Source organism: Culex quinquefasciatus, chromosome 3, assembly GCF_015732765.1.
Source record: "Culex quinquefasciatus strain JHB chromosome 3, VPISU_Cqui_1.0_pri_paternal, whole genome shotgun sequence".
NCBI classification, from domain to species: domain Eukaryota; kingdom Metazoa; phylum Arthropoda; class Insecta; order Diptera; family Culicidae; genus Culex; species Culex quinquefasciatus.
In genome coordinates, this window is record NC_051863.1 from 60,880,053 (window position 1) to 60,902,288 (window position 22,236).

Below are 22,236 nucleotides of genomic sequence, written 5' to 3' on the forward strand. Positions count from 1 at the left end.
TTTTATTTGACTCAAACTTTGTGGGGGCCTTCCCTATGACCAAATAAGCTATTTTGCGTCATTGTTTCACCCATACAAGTCTCCATACAATTTTGGCTGCTGTCCATACAAAAATGGTATGTACCTAAATATTTAAACAGCTGTAACTTTTGAGTGAATTTTCTGATCAATTTGGTGTCTTCGGCAAAGTTGTAGGTATTGTTGAGGACTTTTGAGAAAAAAAGGTACACGGAAAAAAAAATTGCTGATTTTTTTATCAACATTTTTTTTTACTAAAACTCAATTTCCCAAAATACGTATTTTTTGATTTTCGAGATTTTTTGTTATGTTTTAGGGGACAAAAATCAGCAACTTTTGAGCCATAGAGAAACATGGTCAAGAAATCTGCCGCCAAGTTATGATTTTTTTTAAAAAATAGTGATTTTTGGAAAAAATCGAAGTTTCATGCAAAAACAAGTTTGACATTACTTTTTAATGCAAAATTTAATTTGCAATCGAAAAGTACTCTACAGATTTTTTGATAAAGGGCTCCGTTTTCAAGATATAGCCACCGAAAGTTTGATTTTAGCGAAATATTTGCAGTTTTTCAATTTTTAAAAATAGTGACCATGTGTGACCGTTTCTAAAAATATTTTTTTTGAAAAGTTCAGAAAATTTGCTTTAAAATTGTCTAAGAGACATTGAAGATTGGACCTCAGGTTGCTGAGATAGAGCCGCTAGATTTATGAAAAAACTCCTCTCCCATTCAATGACTTGCAGACCTTATTTGGTCAATATTTTTGGCATTTCAGATAAGAAAACGCATTTAAAGCACATTGCAATTATTAGATCCTAATTAAAATGAAATTTTTCATATAAAAAATCACATTGAAAATTGAAAAAAGTGACATTTTGGTGTAGCTTCGCTAAGAATCGGTCAAATATTTTTTTGTCTGGGTCCGGATTTTTATAAAATATACCGATTTATGTTATACATAGTTACTTTAAGGTATACATTTTCGATATTTAATAGGTTTTCAGTTTGAAACCCTTTTGAAAGAAAATCACACCAGACAAAAATATTTCTGAAAAGCGGACTCTCTACATTTTTCTCTCTGGGACTTCGAAAATCGGAAAATCAGTTTATGAGGAACAGTCTCATGAAAAATATTAGTGTCAAGATAGTGATTATCAACTGACGATGCTTCAGAACTAATGGCTCAATATTAAATGGTAGAAAGTGCCACTTTTCGGAGCTCTCTGATCTTTTTAATAAAAATAACCTCTATTTTTTTAAATTGTGGTCTTAAAATAGAGAATTTTCCATATTTCATATTTAAGACCAAATTTTATAAAATTAGGCTTTTTCTCGGGTCACATCTAGTATCCTTGGAAACGAACTTAAAAAGCAAATCTTTCCCTGTTCCTGAGGGGAACACCCTTGAAGAGTATCGGGGCCGGCATTTACAAAGCGGATTCAGTGGCAGTTTCATTATCAACTTAATGTTAACATTCCAAAGGTCACCTCCCTAAGGTGTCGTGATAAGGTCCAGTTTGTGACGATACACTACCTTCCCTTTACTAAGTAATCGATTCCAGAAGGGAAAAGATCACCAGTTGTGTTGGTCCGAGCCGGGATTTGAACCCCGATCTACCGCTCACGAGGCGGAAGCGTTACCACTTGGCTACGTGGCTCGGTCAATGAACGAACTTGATTTTCAATAAATGTGAATTTAAGATTTTTTTAAACTTTCATTTTCACAAGATCCTCTGTAATTACTCTTAGTATTAAGAACAATGTAATTACAAAAGCCGACTCGGTCCTTACCAGGTCCCAGTACCAAAAAGTACATAATAAAAATAATTTTATGAAAAAAAAACTTTCATTTTGCAAAGCTTTGTAATTATAAAATTATAAATGGACGATAATAATTATTTCTGCATGTTTCTATTGTGAAATTGGCCCTAATTGAAACTTTAATATAATAAAATAATCTCCAGAAAATGCGATTTTAAAGGTCTCCTGGGAAACAATCAACATCCAAAAATTTCACTTTAGAAAAAGAGTTTTTTGCCTTCCTCACCTCAATGAGGAAAGGCTATAAAATCACTCGAAAAATTAACTTCTTAATTCGACCTCGTAGACCTAACTTCACGTATACCTATCGACTCAGAATCAAATTCTGAGCAAATGTCTGTGCGTGTGTATGTCTGTAAGTCCGTGCACCGAAAAAAATGCACTCGATTATCTCCGGACTGGCTGAACCGATTTGGGCCGTTCTGGTCTCATTCGATCCGTCTTAGGGTCCCACATGACCTATATTAACTATTATGAAGTTTTGTTAAGTATTTCAAAAGTAATGCTAAAAAACGATTCTGGCTAAAGTTTGAAAGATTGTAAAAAGGGTGGTTTTTGTAAGAAAACCCGTCTGATCATACAGTTTAAGAAAGGTATTTGAAAGACCTTTCTAATGAACCCAAAACATAGAAGATCTGATAACCCTATCAAAAGTTATGAGCACTTTAGTGTCATTTGTACACATTTTAGAGGCCGGATCTCAAATATGTTGATGATAAAGTTGTCCGGATCTATCATGCGACCCATCGTTGGATAGGTAATCAAAAGACCTTTCCAACAAGCCCAAAAGATTGAAGATCTGATAACCCTATCAAAAGTTATGAGCACCTAAGTGTCATTTGTACACATTTCAGAGGCCGGATCTCAAATATTTTGATGAAAAAGTTGTTCGGATCTATCCGGAGATCTGGCTCCCGGGATTTTGTTGATTTGAAACTCCCGGGAAAAATGAACAGATATATTTTTTTACTGCCTTAAGGCTTAAAAAACTTTATTACTTTAAACTATTGAAAGTGAACAATTTTTATGAAACAGCCCCAATCAAATCAAAAAAATTGATTGTAATATTCATCAGGAAATAGTGACAGATTTTGTGTCGAAAAATATGTGTAATATTACATCAGGAATTGATGAATATTCATCAGTTTTTGATGAATATTCATCAGGTTCACATTTTTACACATTTTTTATGTAATATTACTCAAAAAATAAGGAATATTCAACCTACCAAATTTTCAACCTTCCAAAATTCAACTTTTTTTTGCTGTGTAGGTGTTGTTCTAATATTACGTCCAATGATTTTTGGGATTCTAGGCCCCATACTCCATGTAGATATGTTGTAAGAAGTAAAATTTAGATAAAATTTGTAGTTTGTCATTCTTACTACAGAAACAAATATGTACATAATTGTGAGGAAGGCACCAACCACCTATTCGGGTTGCACAGTTCAACGGAAACAAACGCGAGAAATGAGTTTTACAAACGAATTAATGTATTTCGATTAGAGCGCGAGGTTTACAGTTCGAGATCAACTTTGAGAGTGAGAAACGGAAGTGGCAAAACGCAGAAGGCGTTGTTGCTCGCAAGCAAGAAAGGAAGCACAACTGTCAAAGTAGCGACAACGGTCGAGGGATAGGACAGTCGTTGTTTACACTCTAATACTCCTCCTCAACGACCACTGCCGGGCGCTGCAAGTCCAAGCAGCGAAGACAGCTTCCGGTGCTTCACGGCTCCTACGGGTTTGGTGAGCACGTCCGCAATCATGTCCTCGGTCGGACAGTACTCCAGCTGTAGCACCTTCCGTTCACAGAGTTCCTTCACGTAGCAGTGCTTGGTATCTACGTGCTTGGAACGCCGCGTTGTTCTTTCTGCTGCAACAAATTTGATGCAACTTTGGTTGTCCTCCTTGATGGTCAACGGTTTCTGCTCCGGTTCGCCGAAGTCTTCCATCAGGGTCAGCAGCCAGACTGCTTCTTGGGATGTGTCGCAAAGAGCGACGAACTCCGATTCCATGGACGACAGAGTCACGCACTGCTGGAGACGGCTCGCCCAGGAAACAGCTCCTCCGGAATAGAGGAAGACGGATCCGGTCGTAGATTTTCTGGTTTTCAAATCGCCGGCCCAATCCGCGTCGGAGTAGCCGACCAATTCTCCGTCTGGATCGTCGTAGCGGAGCTGCCAGGATTTCGTGGCTTTGAGGTAGCGGACCACTCGCTTCGCCGCCGCCATGTCCGCCTGTGTGGGCGCCGTGACACTCCGTCCGAGTATCGAGGCACTGACTGCTATGTCCGGTCTGGCACAAACCGCCACATAGAGGAGCGCGCCGACGAGACTCCGATACTCCGTGCTGTTCTCAAGTGGACGACTTTCTTCTACGGTCTTGGTGAATCCTTCGTCCATTGGAGATTTGGCACCTTTGGCATCCGAGAGTCCAAAACGTTCAGCTATACGGTCGATATAGCCTTCGAGGGAAATGCCGTACTTCCCGTCGTTGCACTTGACCTCCAGCCCCAGGAAAAAGTTAGCTGGGCCAAGGTCAGTCATCTTGAACTCCTTCTTGAGCAACGAATAGATCTTCTCGATTTCGCCCCCAGACTTGCAGCCGACCAAGATGTCGTCAACGTAGACTAACAGGTAGATGCGCTTACCTTCGACGACCTTCACGTAGAGACAGGGGTCTGCGGTGCTCTGCTCGAACTCCAGCTGCTCGAGGACCGTGTGCAGACGCTGGTTCCAGCAACGGGCCGACTGTTTAAGCCCGTAAATGCGCCTCCTCAAACGGCACACCAGGTCCTCCTTGCCTTGCTCTTCGAATCCGGCGGGCTGCCTCATGTAGAGTTCCTCTTGCAGCACTCCGTTCAAGTACGCCGTCTTGACGTCGAAGTGTCGCAGCTGCAAGTTGTGTTTGCTCGCGACGGCCAGTAGCATCCGCAGCGTTGTTTGCTTGATAACTGGCGCAAACACTTCATCGTAGTCCTGTCCGAACTTTTGGCAGTAGCCCTGGGCTACCAGACGAGCTTTGTACTTGATGGCCTCGCCCGCGGCGTTCCTCTTGACCTTGTACACCCAGCGACAGCCGACGGGTTGGCGGCCAGGTGGCAGTGGCACCAGCTCCCAGGTTCCGTTTTCGGCGTGTGACTGCAGCTCTTCTTCCATGGCACTTTTCCACTCAACACTTTGGTCACACCGCAGCGCCTCCCGCACACTTGTTGGTTCCGCTTCGTCGTTCGTGGGAGCCGCAGCAACCACGAAAGCTTCGTCAAAACGGACTGGTGGCACACCCTTGGTTGATCGCAGCGAGCGCCGCGCAATCTCGTCGAGAGGAAACCCGTGGAAAGACAAATCTCCCTCCGACGCGTTTTCGTACACGGACGTCTCCAGTTCCGAACTTCCTGTTTCGTCGGTCGTGTCCTCGTCCAGCTCTATCTGCTCCACGTCTGGCTCTAGTTGCTCCACGTCGTCTTCGGTCGTTTCTGCATTCGGGCCAGCAACCGCGGGCTCGCGATCTCGCTGCTCTCCACCGCTGATCGGCACGTCAAACGTTTCCGGTTCCTTGGCCGCATCAGGCTCGGCATCGTCCGCGAACAGGTCGCCGCTGTCTTGTACTGCCTCCTCACCGGTGTTCTCCAGAAACTTGGCATCGCGGCTAATGACGATCCAGTCGGCATCCGGATGCAGGAAACGGTAGGCTTTGCGCCCCTCCGCGTAGCCGACGAAAGTCATCTTCACGGCCTTGGCGTCCAGTTTACGACGTTTCTCCTTGGGTACGTGGACGTAGGCTTCCGAACCGAACACACGCAGATGGGTGTAGGATGGCTTCTTTCCGTGCCACAGTTCGTAAGGTGTTCTTTCCACGGTCGAAGTAGGCAAGCGATTCTGCAGGTAGTTGGCAGTGCTGATCGCCTCGCCCCAGTACTTCTTCCCCAAGTTCGACTCCACCAGCAGACAGCGCGCCATCTCCACCACGTAGCGGTTCTTTCGCTCGGCCTTGCCGTTCTGTTGCGGCGAATACGGCGCCGTCTGTTGCAGCACAACACCGTTCTCGGCCAGGTACTTCTTCAGCGTTCCACTTGAATATTCCCCTCCGCCGTCCGAACGGATCACTTTTGGGTAGTACCCGAACTGATTTTTCATCAGGCTGCAGTACTCCCGGATCTTCGCTTCCACTTCCGACTTCTTCTTCAACAGGCACAACACGGTGTAGCAGCTGTAGTCGTCCACAAAAATCACGTAGAACCTGTTGCCACTTGGCGTGGCCTCCTCCATGGGGCCACCCACATCGGTGTGAATCAGATCTCCCACGGCACTGGATTTGCTCTGCGACTGCTTCGGAAAACTGTCTCGGCTCATTTTCCCTTCAGGCACACTTCACAAACACACTTTACGGCGCACTTTTCCATCTTCAGGCCGAAGCCCAGATCTTCTCGCACAATCTTCGACACCGCATCGGGATCTCGGTGACCCAGGCGCCGATGCCACATGTGCTCACACAACGCTGGATGCTCCGTCTTCGAGACCAGGGCGCGCTCGGGGAATTCCTTCAGCCGGTACAAGCCGCCGCTTCTCTCCCCCACTAGCATAACTTCTTCGCCCCGCATCACTTTACAGCCAACTTTGTCGAAACACACGGCGTAGCCCAAATCACACATCCGGCTGACCGAGAGGAGATTCCCGGCGAGAGACGGCACGTGGTACACATCGGCCAGGGTGACCGACATCCGGATTCCACTGCCCGTCACGGAGATCAGCTTCCCAGTGCCCGCGCCGCTGGATTTGATCCTGGATCCATCCGCCAGACAAATGTCCGGCTGCTTCGAGGCGTCCACGTTGGTCAAGAGCGATGTGTTGGACGTCATGTGGGAGGTAGCACCGGAGTCCAAGTACCACCGGTTTGGGCTACACTCTCCACTTACGGCCAGACACATCTCCATCCCAGCTGGTCGCTCCACTGCCAGATTTGCTTTCGGTGAACCCGACGTTGCCTTGGACAGCTTCGGGCAATCGCGTTTCCAGTGACCGACAGCTCCACAGTTGTGGCACGCACCGGCCTTCTTCGTTTTCTTCTTGTCGGTCGCCTTGGAACTGCCACCAACTGAGCTCTTGAGCGCCTTCTCGTGCAGCTGCTCGTCTTCCAAGCAATCCCGACGGCGTCGCCATTCATCCCGGAGCTTGCCCTTGATGTTGTCCAACTTGATCTCCGCCTTCGGGAGATTTTCGATCACGTTGATCAAGCTCCCGTACGACGGCGGCAGGCTCGAGATGATGAGCCCCACGAACGTTGTCTCCTTCAAGCCTTCGCCGTTCATCTCCAGATGGTTTGCCATCGCCGTCATCTCCTTGAGGTGCTCCGGGAGGTTGCCGCCTTCTCTGAGCCGCAACGAACACAACTTCCGCAAAACGTGCAGTGTGTTGCTGTAGTTCGACTCCCCGTGGATTTCCTGCAACGCGTCCCACATCTCCTTCGACGTCGTCTTCCGACAAATGTGGACGAGTTGATCGTTCTCCACGGCCAGCCCGATCGCCACCTTGGCATCTCCGTCCTTTTTGAGCCAGGCTGCATCCGGATTGGCCGGTTTGTCCTGCGTCACCGTTGAGGTCAGGCCTTCCTTGAAGAGCAGAAGTTCCATCTTGAACTTCCACATCACGTAGTTCTCGTCGTTCAGCTTTTCCACCTGCACCTTTGCGTCCGCCATCTTGTTTTTCACTGATGCACGCGACGCACAAAGTCCGATCAGAAAAAAACGACTTTTCCCGACTTTCACTCGCGGAAAACTCAAATCTTCACCACTCTGGGCCCATAACCTATTCGGGTTGCACAGTTCAACGGAAACAAACGCGAGAAATGAGTTTTACAAACGAATTAATGTATTTCGATTAGAGCGCGAGGTTTACAGTTCGAGATCAACTTTGAGAGTGAGAAACGGAAGTGGCAAAACGCAGAAGGCGTTGTTGCTCGCAAGCAAGAAAGGAAGCACAACTGTCAAAGTAGCGACAACGGTCGAGGGATAGGACAGTCGTTGTTTACACTCTAATACCACCATCGGTGGATTAAGTAACGTTTTTTTCATAAAACGGCAATATTAAAAGCGTTTTCAGTCTCAGATAGTAGTCCCAGTTGCCCCTACAAGCTCTTGGTCACATTGAGTTGATATCTGCATGGAACACTTTTGTGCGATTTTTTCACTAGAATGCTTATAACTTTTTTTCGATTGAGCTAATCAGGATGCTTACCCCTTCATTTTGTCGCATTCTCTAAGCCCTTTCAGCTGCTTTTTAAAATTTTGAAATTAAATTGAATGTTGCCTTAGTTACAGGCATTTTCAGATTATTTTAGTTTAAGATGCTTTTTATATACATATGTCCAAACATTCCCTGGAAATTTCAGGCAAATCGGTGAGGTCCAAACAAAAGGGTTCGTGGACTCTCTCTAAAAGCGAATCTTGTCTTGAAAACATATAAATTTTCATTTGTTCCAAGGATTTGCAAAAATATGACAAAAAAAACTCAAGAAAGGTTCACTTTATTCACTGATGATACACAAAAAATCCGGGCGCCCACTGCAGATTACCACCACTGACTTCCTTCTTAGGAGTCGGGTAGATCGATATCAGATGCTCTCCAGCAGTGTTGATCTCGCTAATGAGCGTCCTCCTCCGTTTGCTGGAAAAGTACCCACGGTGCTCCTGCCCATCCACATAGATCTGTAAAACAACTCATCAGTCTTTTCATTTCCCCTTGTGACTTTGAAAACTAACCTTAAAATCATCAATCTGATCCAGGTACCTTGCCGCCACGTCCCAGTGAAGCATCAGCTGATCTGGACCCACCCGATGGCACGAGATGATCCCCGCCGGGCACGCGAATCTCTGGCTGGCCCCCTTATGATAGGCCGCCCACTGACACTGATAGCTGAAGGCAAGCTCGCACAGCGTCCGTGGCGTTGAGGTGGCGTGATCGCCTTCCTGCATCGGCGAAGGCTTGACGAACGAAGTTCGCGAGATGCGTTCTTCTGTTGGTTCCAACGGCTTGTCGAGGGATTTTGGTTCTTCAGCAACTGGCTCTTGCAGATTCTGCGCAGGTTGCTCGCTAGCTTGTTCCTGCTTGTCATCCGGAACATCTGAGGGTGCTTCCTGAGAAGCTTCGAGCGTTTCAGCAACTTCCAGTTGCTCAGAAATGTCCACCGACTTGTCGGTCGATGTGTGGCTGTCATCACGCTGCAGCAGATCTTCGGTGGCAAGGTTGGGTCGAGGTTCTTCCAACGATTGCATAACCGTTGTAATCGGATCTGCAACTTCTTCCATAGCAATTTCTTCCTCTTGGCTGTAATCAGGTTCAATCACTACGATGCTGACTTCGGACGGTCGACGATCCTCCTGCGTCATTTCAACTGCAATTATTTCCCGAAGAACCGTTACTTCTTCAGTTTCCGATGGTTGCTTGACAGATTCTACGAAAGCTTGTTCCGCCGCGACGACTTCTTCCAGCGGAGGCGGAGACTTCTCAACGATAGGCTGTGCTTCAACGTCTGTCACTTGATCCGGTTGCAGCGGTTCTTCCAGCGCCTGATCTTCTGTCACCTCAGACCCCTCAACAAAACCGATCATCTCCAACACCTTTTGATTAGATTCCACCGGTTCTTCAACCTTCGGAAGTTCCTCCTCCACTTCTTCTGGAGTGGCAATGCCAGACTCCTCTTGAGGCGCAATTTCTTCTACCGGGATAGGTTCAGCAGGTTCCAAGAGGGTTGGTGCAATTGGCTCTTGTGTCACTTCGACCACTTCAGGAAGTTCTTCAGGTTCTAGAACAATCTCGGAGGTGGCGTCTTCTTCGTTTGATGTTTCCGTCGGTAGTTCAGCTGCTTCTTCCTGGATAATATCCAGAGCTTCAGATATTTCGAGGGCTTCGACGCCCTCTGTTGCTGGTTCCACTGGTTCTTCCTCTTGAACAGCTTCCAGAGTCACTGTTGCTTCTATTGGTTCCTCTCGCTCTTGAACGACCTCTGCTTCGATGGGTTCCACAGCTTCTTCTACGTCTTTCGGATGCAACTCTGGTAGTATATCTTCCAGCACAACTTCCAGAATTTCCTCTACGTCTGGTATCCGTTGTTGTTCTACCTCTCCCTCTACTGTCGTTTCTTCCAGCGGTTCTTCGGCTGCCAGCTCTTCCAAGCTCATCCCATCCAACTGAACAGCCACGTCCACCGTCCTAACCAGCCGCGTCTTGCTCATCTGCTCCACCATCGTCCCGATCGAGCGCGTAGTCTCCAGCACCTCACCCAACTCTGTCTCAAACCTGCGTGAAAGCTTCGCCAGCTCCTCCCGCTGCAGTTCCGCCAGCTGCTCGTCCGTACACTCCAGCGCGGACGCGTACAGCGTCTCCAGGTCCGACTCCGACTCCTGCGACGGAAAGCAGGACAGTATGATCTGCTCCGCGGCGGCAGAGTCCATGGACGCTTCCGGCGTCATCAGCTCGTACTGCCGGGAAGCGAGCAGAAGCTGCATCAGCTGCTTGAGCTCGCGCAGGTCGCCCTCGATGGTCATAAGGCGGTCCTGGAAGCAGATCGTGTAAGTCGTTGTTTCGGAGTTAAATTGTAACGTACTTACGGATGTTGACCTCACACTGGGAACGCTTGATGCACTCTTGGTAGATTCTTCAAACTGAACGGATTTTGAGGCGTAGATAACCTCTGAAAGGTTTAAATCGCTTTATGTTTGCGTGTTCTGTAACCAAACATCCAACTCACCTTCCGCAATCGCCTTGCACGGTTCAGACTGAACGGTTTCCGCTAGTTCCACAAGGTAGTCATCCTCAAAGCCGGTTTTACTCGCACCCAGCTTCTCCAGAATCTGCTCCAATGCGTCCCGCAGCGGATCAATCGACACCTCAATGTGGTTCTGAATCTGCTCAAAGTACCGTCTCCACTCCTGCTCCAGCTTTGTCTTCCTCTCCAGCTCATCCGTACCTCTGACAACCCCCGACAAGCACCCTTCCAGCACCTCATTCACCACTCCAGCTGCTGCTTCCTCCTGCCCGTCATCGTCCGAAAGTCGCCTCACTCCCATCACGCACTCCAGCTCGGACTCCTGATTCGCCACCCCCAACAAGTCCATCAACCGTGCCTCAAAAAACAACCCGACGTTCTGGCCCCGATCGCGGATGCATCCACTCAGCATCACAACCTGATCGGCCTCCTTCCGTTCCAGCACCGCCGACGCCGACTCCATCCGCAGGTGGATCGTATTGGCGTTCGTCGACGGATTCTCCTCCCCCCTCAGCTGCTCAGACTGTTCGAGCAGCTGCGTAAACAGCTGCACCATCCGGTCGGGACCGCTGGCGGGAAGCTTCCTAGGCTCCGGCTCCTCAACGAGCGAACCTTGGCCGCTGTGCTGCCACGACTTGGGAGCTTCCAGCGTACGTTCCAGGTAGGCTCGCAAGCTGTCGATGGTTTCGTTGAGGTGTCGCTGCTCGCGCTCCAGCTGTGCCGGGAAGTCCGGAGGGGTTGATGGTTCTTCCGGTTCTTGGACGAGGTGGAACGAGACGGAGGGTTTCTTGCTTACGGATGGTTGCGAGTCCAGGGGTGGAGCGGACGGAGACGGAGGATCCTTGCTAAGAAAGGACTTGACCCGGACCGTCCAGCCGCTGACAATGGTCAGGAAGGCGAAGAAGAGGGCGTGGAACGTTGAAAGGTAGGAGATGGTGGAGGGTTGATCGGTGGTAAGCAGGTTGTGGATCTTCTGGACGACCTCGAGGGAGGGGTGGTCTAACTCGGGTGCGTTTTGGTTCGGTTCTGATAGAGTTGTGGTACCTGGACAAGTCGCGATCGAAGGCACGTTGTACAGCTCGACTTTCTCGTTGGGAACCTGCTTGAGCAGCTGCACGAGCTCTTCGAGTGCACTGGATAGTGAGTTTTCGTACTGGCTTAAGATCATGAGCAAACCTCGACGAAGCACCGGCAGGATGGTATCACCGTAGTACTCGTTGTCACCTTCACAGATTAGTCCTTCAAAGTACGACTTTAGGATATCCCAGGAAGCGTTGTCGTGATCAGCCGTTTGGGTTTGACAGATGTCTTGCAGGGTCACCTGGATCTGACCAAGTATGCTTAGGTGATCTTCATCCACGGTTGGATTCATCAGCTGCTGAACTAAAACCTCGATCTTCTCGTGAACTGACAAACCCACAAAGTCTTCCGGAAGTTCCACGTCTTCAACGTAAAACACCTGAACCAGTAGTGCTGCAATGGTCTTCAAGTCACGATCGTTCAGCTCGTTGTTGATCATGAACTGCTCGATCACACCTCGGATGCTCTGCACCAGATCCTCCGGTTTGTGACAGCGTGGTCTAGCCCAGTTCTTGCTCGACGTCTGAATCACGATCGAACCCCCGGAATAGCTCAGCTTACCGATCACCTTGTCCTCGATCGTTTGCACACTGAACTGAGAAGGATCGTGCGGAAGCTCCGACGATCGCAGGATCTGATCCAACCCGTACTTCATCTGCTCCACTTTGTTTCCGCGACTCTCGTCCAGGTGCAGCTGCATCAGCAGCTTCCCACTCGGTTGTTCGATCACTTCCCGGAAGCGATCCTTGACCGCCTGGATGATCTCGCTGCGCTCGCTCTCCAGCGGAATGCTGGAGGAAGGTGCCGTCAGCACGGCTGAAGACGTGTTCGGGAAGCTCATCACCGCTACGATTCTGTTCCCGGACTTGCTGACCGTGATGTCCGGCTCGGTGGACATCGTCACGCCCATGGTCTCCTCCTGAAAGACCAGCGACTCTTGCAGAAAGTTCTTCAACTGATCCAGCGACATCTGTTGCTGATCGGTTTCACTACCAGACCAGCTGCTGGACAACCTGTTCAGCGTGTCCGGAACGTGCACAAACAGTGCCGCATCATCGTCCTTCTGGAAGAATCCGACCAACGCCTCCGACTCCGGTAGATCTCGAGCCGTATCCGCTCTCGAGTAGCTATGCACCACGATCGTTTCATCGTCCTGGTTCAGTATCTCCTCCAGCGTTTGCTGCAACCGCATCAGAATCGACTCCCTCGAATTCCCCTGAACCCTTCCCAACACATCCTCCGTCAGTTCCATCATCCTCCTAGTCATCACCACGTGATCTTCCCTAGCTACCCTCGAGCTCTGCTCTTCCTGCACGTTCGGATACCTCAAAATCACCACGCTCTCGTCCCGCTCCAACATCTCATTAATGTTTCGAATGTACTCCAGCGCTTGCTGGTGCCCAAAGCTGTCCTTCCGCCCAAGCTGCATCAGCACCGTACTGTCCGGATCGACGATCGCCCCAACGGCATGCTTCCTAACCTTACTCACAACCGAAATCGACTGCTTCCGCTCCTCCTCCGCCATCCTCGCAACAGAAAACATCGGCCTGGCACCGGTCTGCTCCAGCGTCAGCTCGTCCACGGAAGCCGGACTCTCGCCGGATCCGCTCTCCACCGATGAAGCACTGTCCGAAGAGAAGCTCAGCTCGGACTCGCTACCGTCTTCGTCATGACGAAACGTTCCGTCGTACAGGGTTGGCGCTAGCGGAGTGGTGATCAGGCGTTGGATTACCGGCTGGTGCGGGTCGTACTGTACGGGCCGTTCGGACACGACCTGGACGACCTTGTCGTCGACTACGTCGATGAACAGCTGGGTGTCGGAGGAGCGGGGCTGACGGCGGCGACTCATTTGGTAACGGGGAATTTAGGGGACGGTAATCTAGAGAAGTATTGTTTGAGTATTTTTTAGACTTGAAATTAAAAAAAACTCACTTTTAAAGATTTTGCACAAGAAATTTTGATGAAGACTTGTCAAACTTTCAAATAGTCATGGCGAACTTGATTTGGGTGATTTTTTGTCTGATCTAGTCATCCTCCAAGATCAGAACCAGATTCCCTCAACAAACTGTCAGATTAACTTCCAAATTTCGGCTAATTCCAAAATCTATTCAAGAAATGGCCCAAATTAATGCCAACAACCTGGAGCTGGTGCTGGACGTGTACGACGACGGAACGATCGAGGTTGCCCGCGAGCAGGTCAACGGTCATCAACGCCGCCACAACACGAACCAACACCATCACCATCCAGTGGTAGAATGCTGTTCCGAGCTGAGCTGTCAACCCCCGGTGGAGAAACTCTTCGAGCGACTGCCGGAGGAAAATGTCTTGGAAGTTTCCTCCAGTGACGACTCGGAACCGGAACTGGTGGAGGTGGCGTGTCCGTGTCGGTGTGACGGATGTCACGGGAGATACCACCGGAAGGTGGCGAGGGCAGGAAGAGGAGCAGCAGCACAGGATGAGGTGGTCATGATGGAGGCGAACATCCGGGTAAAGGTGCCCATCAAGAGGAAGCACTTTGAGCGACTGGTGCAAATGGCCCGGGTTTGTCAGGAGCGGTCGCCGTAGTGCGAAAAGGAGATCTTTTTGAGATGCAAATAAATTTCTTAATTGTTTAAAATATCATTTGTTTTACTATCTAAGGACTTTCTCCATGCATGATGCAATTACAAATTATTTTTACATAGTCTTGTGTTACATAGCAAAACATCCGTTGGAAAATCGCATGGAAAAGCATTCACATCACCTTTATGAGCAAAAACATGTAATATTGTATAACAAATCGAGTACACAAAAAACATTTACTCAAGGAAAAAAATGATTTTGAACACCCCAAAACAAACAACAATCCGCCCAAGTCTTACCGTCATGTAGGGGAAATCTACCCTTTCCAATCAAACACCTATCTTCGTCATATGGAGAGTTTGATGCTCGATTAAAGCTCCAAAAATACTTTTCAGGCTATAAACTTACCAGCTACAGCACCGCCTCGAGTAAGCACGTAAATTTATGCAACTTACTGGCCAAAAAGATCAAATTTAATGCACTTTTGATCATAATTTCTATTTTGCGAGACCATTTCTCATCATTTTGGTGGCACACACATCCACACGAAGATGAGTGGTTAACTGCTTAACGAAAGTCGTCATCAATATCATTTCACTTGCGCTAACGATTTCAAAGCGCTTAAGTTATAAAATTGCTTCCAACTACCGGCAACATGTTCTTTTGCCCATTAGTTAGTCACTCACTTGAAAAATAATCCCGAAAAAATGTAAATAATTAGCAAGCACCAACAAAAAAAAACGCGCTAAGTCTTTTGACGTTTCATTTTTGACGACCCATTCCAATCGAAGGCTGAAGAAACCCGAACGAGAAGCGAAGGCAAATAAAGAACAAAGGGTGACCACCAACACCACCAACATGCTGGTGCAGCGCCTGTTGGAGTGAGCAAGTGCTGTCAGGAAATTTTCGCTATAAATGCTACTTTTCGTGAGTGTTCGCTTAAAATTTAATCAATTTTGGCAGCACTAAGCAGACCCAAAAGAGCGCTGGAAGAAAAAAAGAACTAAGCTGAAAATAGAAAAAAGGGCGTGGCCCAATGCACTCGACTGATTAGAATGCATTTTTGAAATATTTTTTTACATGCTTGTAAAAGGAATAACATAACTTTTAATAAAAGTGAAAATAAACAGAAATGTTCACAAAAAGTTGCTCTACTCGTTGGTGTACTTGGTTTTAGTGAATTTCAAGGAACAATCTAGATTATCCAGCATAATTCAAACACGACCGCATGTTAGGCTTAAAATGGGCATATTGCCCCTATACATTTTATTTCCATTTTATGCTTGCAGTTTTTGTACTTTTTTTTACAGTGCGCAGTTGCTTTGTTTGGGTCTAAGAGTCTCTTAGGTTTGGGTTCCTTAACGAACAGCTGTTCTTTTGTGCCGGGGCCGTAATTGACAGCTTCCCTTCCCCAAATTTTATACTTCCCCTCGAGTTGAGCCTGCGCCGAAATTGTGTTGGTCGGTGTAATTTATTTGAAAATGTCATTAAAATTTTAATTCGGTGATTTTTTTCAATCATCATCAAACTGCTCGAACCGATGACTTCAGTCGAATAATGAACCGTATGCGCCCGTAGGTATGCAATGGTGAGCGCGTACAGATCAACTGTGTACTGTGAGCTAAAACCGCGTGACAACACTGTCGCTCAATTCCCGCACTGCTGCTGAGTTGAAAGGGTTGAAAAAATATCGGATTTCTTATTATTGATTTTTGTTGCAATAATTAACCCAGTTTTTCTATAAATCTTCATTTAAAATAAAGTTATTTATCGTGATTATGATTTCCTTAGTAGGAAACATAGTTTTCCAATTAGGTAAAAAACAATTCCATAACTTACCTTCCTTTGTTCGCTTAGCTTTTCTTCGCGAGTATTGTAAGAGATCACTTAGCTCACTTAGCTTAGAACATCTAAGTAAAGTAGTTACTTAGGAAAGTCTGCAACTTACGTTCGTCATCCACAATCAACTTAGAAAACTTGCTGGGCTGATATACGTTGCTATGCAGTTGTTTGTTTACCTTTGATATGGAAACGTCAACTTACCGTAGATTTTGAAATTTTCCAAACCAAACGTCAGTTTCTAATTTGATTACTTTTCCATTGTAGAAACTCAGATTCATTTCCATTGATTCAAATTCCTAAGCTAAGTGAAATTTTCTAAGCTAAGTGATTGTAGATAGGCCATGAACCACCCAACTTCCAACTCCTCAGGCAAGGAAGCAAGATTCTCATCGGTCAGTGTAAGATGTTAACGTGTACACCGTTATTAAATTTGCGCTAAGATTGAATAAACATGATTCCATTGTTTTTGTTTATATTTATATAAATTTTAATTTGTTGAGGAAAAATCCACCGTTCTCTATAACAACAAACCAAACGATTGCCGCAAGGAATTTCGGATTAAATTAGCTGAAACGATCACGATTCTAATAAAGATGCAAATATATTTGTTCCATTTCTACTCCAAACTTCACAATCGATCCGTTACATTGGACTTTCCGGCAACAATCAAATGATTACAAACGGGTGGGTGTGTGTTTCGCATGCATTACTACACGGATATGTAAGTGGTATGATTGGTTTTGAGAGTTGTTGTTACCTCTGTTGATTGTGACTGGAAGCTCACATTACTTTGCTCATCTTTCTGTTTTTGTGTCGGTTGAGATTTTCTAGCAAAAGCATCCTCGAAAATGACACTTTAACCAGCGAATCTCAACCACTCGAGTAATTTATGGTTTCGCTTACAGTCGAAAAAAAAAATGGATGAGTTCGTCTAACTTTACGTGAACTGAAAGAGAATAAAAACTGAACAAACTACTGTGGGTCGATCGTGCAAGAAAAAAAAAGACCTTAACGTAAATTGTACTATAAAAATATAGAGAAAATTAGAAAAAGTATCGTGCTGTTTAACTTATGATATTTACACAAAATAACAACAAAAAACAAAAGAACAAAGTCGAAGGGGGCGTGCAAGCTTAACATAATTATTTGCTAGTGGGAAATAATGATGAAAACCAAGTGTGCAAAACGGAACTACGGTTTGAGGGTGACAGAGAAAATGAACGTGTTGGTTTTGAGATTCTTAACTCGTTTCGTTTCAACATTTTTTCGTGATTTTTTTTTATGGTTCGTGATTCGCTTAAATAAGTGTTTGCTTTATTTTCATTGTGTTGGTGAGGACGTGCAAACTATTGGTTAAGTGTGGCTACAGAGAACCCTTAATAAAACTTGTTTACTTTTTACAAAAACAAAAAAAAAATGATAATTATGTGAACGACTAGATTCATGTTCCGACAGCTGCTGCTCCACGCATGCTGGGATGGTTCGGATAGTTGCTTTGATTAGCCTGGCCTACTTTGATGGGTGCGTGCTTCGATCAGCCACCGCCGCGTGTCGCTAGTGTTTGGACAGAGACTGCCCAAACGCAAGGCACTTTAGTTTATCTAAAACGTGAAAAGATAACTTTAAATTCGATGCTTTCAAACTAAATTGTGTTAGTATTTACAACATTGCACAAAAAAAACGTGTTAAATCTTGAACACAAAAAATAACTCACCACAATCAGTACACTTCCCGGTCAAGTTTTGTTTTTGACAGCTGAGACGCTGCTGTTAGTGGTCACACGCCCGACACATCCGGCCGACAGAGATGCTCTGTCAGGCTCTGCGTGTGTGTGACGTTTGCGATGTCAAATGTACAAATGAATGATGAAAAACTATAAAAAACTCTTGTTTTTGTTTACACCCAACGGGCAAAGCGGCTGCGGGCCTAGCAAATTTCACAAAAACAAATGAAAAATTAAGAAAAATAAAGTCATGTTAGAGTCTGCCACCAGCCAAAAGCGAAATCAGGTTAACGCGTCAAATCCAAAGTTGTCAGTTGTAGATATTTTAACCCCGTTCCAACTTACCTCCTCGACGAAGGACTTCTTTGGTGCGCGGATGCCGCGGCTCTCGGCGTTCAAGATGATCGTCTCGGCCAGACTCTTGACCTCTTTGGCTTCGCCGGCCGGCTTGGCGACGGGGAATTTGATTTTGTCCTGAAATGATTCATTGTTTGTAAACAAGCTTAAAAACTTCATGTTTTTTGAAAATTTTAAATTGTCTGTACTCTGATTTGAAAATGAATTTAAACAACACGAATATAGAAGTTAAGAAATCAAAGTCTTGTGGTAAAAAAAAGTTAAACAATATGACAGGTATCAATGGTTAGTGATCTTTGACTACTTCGGATAAAAATGCCACTTACTGAATAAATTTGAGTTACTCTGAGTCCCTTCCTGACATCACGATAAAGGAATGAAGAAATTAAAATAAGAGAAAGCGGTTTGACAGCTGTCATGGCTAAGAAATTTTAGAATGCCAGATTTTTTATTTTTTTTATTTTCAAACATTAAAATTTTTTATCTTTGAAATTTTTAACCTTTGAAATTTAAAACAACTTTTCAACTTTCCACCTTTCAACTTGAAGCTTTTCAACGTTTCAACTTTTCAACTTTTCAACTTTTCAACTTTTCAACTTTTCAACTTTTCAACAACTTTTCAACTTTTTAACTTTTTAACTTTTTAACTTTTAAACTTTTCAACTTGTCAATTTTTCAATTTTTTAACTTCCTAACTTTTAGAGTTTTAGAGTTTTAAAGTTTTAGAATTTTAGAGTTTTGGAATTTTAGAATGTCATACTGTAGACAGCAATCATAAAATGAATTTTGAGTTCATTCTTGAGTCAAAACTTTATTTCTTTATGGTGATGTCAAGAAAGATGCAGAGGAACTCAAATTATAGAGATGAAAGCTGTGATGTTACGAATAAACTCAAGGGAACTTTAGTACCATCAACAAATGACTTAAAACATGTTAGGAAGACCAATGATGATTAAGAGATGATGCATTGACACTAACCTCACTTCCACTGCTGTCACTGTCCCCGGGGAACCGCCGGTTCAGCGGATGTATCTCGTAGCCCAACTTCGAGTAGCTGCCCTTGATGGGCCCGCCCAGCTCCTGCGCCAAGCTGCGACCGTAACCGGCGCCACCGCCTACTTTGGTGCTCCCGCTGTGCTGCATGTGCTGAATCTGGGCCTGCTTCGCCTGCAGCTCCTCCGCCAGATGCTTGATGCGTTCGTCGTCGGCGTTGCGCAGCGTTAGCAGCTCCCGGATGCGACCCTCGAGCGTTTCGACCTCCTCGCGCAGCTCGCTGTTGGTGACCTCGATGTGGTTGAGCTCCTTGGAGGCGCACATTAGCTGGCCGCGGAGATGGCCGAGTTCGGACCGGTGGGAGTCTTCGACCTCCTTGAGTTGACGCGTTGAGTGGGAGAGTTCCTCTTCTAGGGTGAGGATTTTGCGCTTTTCCTTTTCGAGGTTTTCGGCGGCTGGGCCGCGAAGGTAGTCCTGGAGTTTGCGGTACTCTTCTTTGAGGGTGGAGTACTCTTCGAGGAGGGCGGCATGTTTGGCAATGAGCTCTTTGTTTTCTTTGTTGAGTTTGGAGACTCGGTTCTTGAGGCTGTTCTCCGCCTCTTCCAGGTGTGATATCCGCTCGTGGGCGTACTCGCTGTCTTTGCTGAGTCGCTCTTCGAGTTGGGAGATTTTGGACTTGAGGTTCGTTTCGACCGTTTCGCACTTGGAGATCTTGTCTTTGTACTCTTTCTCCATCTGAGCCCACAGGTTGTCGGCGTTTTCAAGCGTTTCGTTGTACGCCCGGTTCAGCTCGGCAATGTTTTGCGTGAGTTCCTTCTCGCGCGTCATCAGCTCGTTCAGTCTCATCTGGAGATCGCCGTTGGTCGACTCATAGTACTCGATGTGCTCCGGCGGGATGTAGTTGATGGCGTTGAACTGTCGCTTGGTAGCGGCCATTTGTTCCTGAAGCTGCCAGCTGTTGTACATGAGCAGAACCGGGATGAACGCCAGCACCAGGTCGATCCGATCGTTCAGCTCGTTCTCCGTCTCTTCCAGCACGAATATCCTCTCTTCACACTTCAGCACAAGTTCCTCCAGATTCATTATGCTATCCCGTGCGTCCTGATACTTTGACTGGTACTGATTCTTGGACATCTCCAGCTCGGAGTTCCTCTGACTCATCACCTCATAGTCCACCTCCATCCGTTGCAGTCTCAACCTCGTATCATTCTCGATCTCCTCCAACTCACACCGCTCCTCCTCCAACCGCTCATTCTCATCCTCCAACTTACCGACCTTCTCGCTCAACTGATCAACCCATCCCTCCAGCTGAATCTCCCGCTGCATCCGATTCGCCAGATGTCGCAACTGCGCATCCCCACTACTCTCGTACACCTTTACCTTATTCTCCAGCTGCTCCAACCTGTTAACGTAGTACTGCAACCTCCGCTGCTCGCAGGACTCCGCCGGCAGCGACAGACTCACCCCAACCGGGTTCTTCACCACCCTGCTGCCCCCCGAACACTCCTCGATCTTCTGCCGGAACTTGTTCAGCTTGTCGATCTCCGCACACAGCTCCGCGTTCGTCCGCTCCAGGCACGGAAAGTCCTCCAGCTCCGTCTGCGTCCCCGCACTGCTCACCATCATCTCGTCCACAAACACGCCGCTCTCCTGTAGACTCGTCGAGCCCCACTTGCAGGACTTCTTCATGCCTCCGAACGTTTCCGCGATCGATGCGATCGAGATGCTCTTTGGTTCGCCGTTTGTTGAGGTTGAGTTGTTGCTGTTGCTGAACGGTTGTACGGTGGCCACGATCTTGCCCTGCTGGTGCGCTGGGGTGGTCTTGAACGGGGTTGAGGTGACCAGCAGGGACTTTGGTGGGTTGCTCTCCGGGAAGGGGTAGTTGTACTTCTGTTGAGATGTTTAGAAATAGAGTTTAAATTATTATATTTAAAATGTAGGTAAGTGATTGCTACTCACCACAGGTGCCACCTCCAGACTGATGTCCTCGCCCGCTCCCGCTCCCGCTCCTCCTCCTCCACCAATCTCGTGATCCTGGGACAGCGCCTCCAGGTTGTTCAGCAGCGTCAATATCTGCAGCAGGCACTGCTTGTCCTCGTCGTCGTAGCACGCCCTCTTGCTCATCGTGAAGATCCGCTTCCGCACGTCGTCCGTCGGAATCTGGTCCAGCAGCGACAAATCACAGCACGGCGACGGAACCCCACTGGTCCGGGTGTCATCCAGGTGGTGGTGACTGTTGGGCGAGGTCACCCCCGAGTCGGACCGCTCCGAGTGATGATGATGGTGGTGGTGATGGTGCATGATCAGATCGTCCGGATCGTGGTGATGGTCGTGCTTGTCCGTCCATACGTCCTTGGTGTTGCCGTGGTGGCCTTCGGTGGAACTGCCACTGCTCGTGCTGCTGCTGCCGACCGTTGCTGGACTCGAGTTGCTGCGGAGTGACCACTGAGGGAAGAGGAACAAAGAGAACGGTTAGAATCGCAATCGGAATTATAAATAACGGGTCGCGACAGATCTTTTCAGTCAAGTTGGGTGCGTTACGGGTCTCTGATGGATGGATTCATGCATCTTTCAATAGGGCTTCGGAGCGTGTAATATTTGAAATTATGAACAGCTGGGGGAGTGCTGGCTTAAATGCCACCGGTAACACTTGCGAGGAAGAGAGGAGTGTTAGCGGTGAGTAATTGGACGATTAGCAGCGTCGTCTTCCTGATTAATTCATCTTATATAGTGGAAGTGCTAAAGTGTAAGTTTTACGATATTGCCAGAGAGAGAAATTAGCTACGTATGAACTGTTCATTTACAGAATAAGATCCGGAAATAGTTGTTATCTGATTTTTTTTAGACTCGTTTGGAAGGTCTTTTGATTATCTATCCAATAATAGGTCGGATGATGAATCATTAAATTGGCCATAAATCAATTTTTAAGCCAGTTGAATTCTGATGATTAATATTACTGCAAAATGAGAAATAAAATTTACATAGAACTTTTTAATTTGCCCTAGATAAGAGAGAATGCAATTTAATTCATTTATTTCATAAAGATTAAGTTACACTATCGACAAGTTATAAAATCAGGAT

At 46.7% G+C, this 22,236-nt stretch overlaps 3 protein-coding genes across 5 annotated transcripts in view; 1 reads left to right on the top strand and 2 right to left on the bottom strand.

Moving 5' to 3' along the window:
- Positions 1-8,361: 8,361 nt before the first annotated feature.
- On the bottom strand, positions 8,362-13,546 carry LOC119768971. The gene is made up of 4 exons (XM_038260818.1): positions 10,581-13,546; positions 10,441-10,523; positions 8,593-10,386; positions 8,362-8,538 (listed from the first exon to the last, which is right to left on the bottom strand). The coding sequence occupies exons 1-4, from the start codon at positions 13,525-13,527 to the stop codon at positions 8,362-8,364; spliced, it is 5,001 nt and encodes a 1,666-aa protein (XP_038116746.1). The 5' UTR covers positions 13,528-13,546.
- A 178-nt stretch (positions 13,547-13,724) lies between these two features.
- Positions 13,725-14,246, top strand: LOC119770430. Its single transcript, XM_038265323.1, has one exon. The coding sequence runs from the start codon at positions 13,794-13,796 to the stop codon at positions 14,241-14,243; it is 450 nt and encodes a 149-aa protein (XP_038121251.1). The 5' UTR covers positions 13,725-13,793; the 3' UTR covers positions 14,244-14,246.
- A 2,418-nt stretch (positions 14,247-16,664) lies between these two features.
- Positions 16,665-22,236, bottom strand: part of LOC6044523 (nucleoprotein TPR) — a 279,855-nt gene continuing 274,283 nt past the window's right edge. For 2 of the 3 annotated variants that reach the window (XM_038263021.1, XM_038263020.1), the window contains exons 9-13: positions 21,115-21,600; positions 19,141-21,045; positions 18,151-18,279; positions 17,797-18,008; positions 16,665-17,683 (exon numbers count right to left, since the gene is read on the bottom strand). In XM_038263021.1, coding sequence (XP_038118949.1) covers positions 17,979-18,008; positions 18,151-18,279; positions 19,141-21,045; positions 21,115-21,600 — 2,550 coding nt within the window. In that variant the 3' untranslated portion in view covers positions 16,665-17,683; positions 17,797-17,978. The remainder of the gene's footprint in view (positions 17,684-17,796; positions 18,009-18,150; positions 18,280-19,140; positions 21,046-21,114; positions 21,601-22,236) is intronic. The other variant, XM_038263022.1, reaches the window with a different exon arrangement.

Coding starts and splice junctions, on each gene's coding strand:
- LOC119768971 (XM_038260818.1), bottom strand. CDS start 13,527: ATGAGTCGCCGCCGTCAGCCCCGCTCCTCCGACACCCAGCTGTTCATC. Junction 10,524..10,580: donor GTGCAAGGCGATTGCGGAAG/GTGAGTTGGATG, acceptor TAAACCTTTCAG/AGGTTATCTACGCCTCAAAA. Junction 8,539..8,592: donor ATCAGATTGATGATTTTAAG/GTTAGTTTTCAA, acceptor GTTGTTTTACAG/ATCTATGTGGATGGGCAGGA.
- LOC119770430 (XM_038265323.1), top strand. CDS start 13,794: ATGGCCCAAATTAATGCCAACAACCTGGAGCTGGTGCTGGACGTGTAC.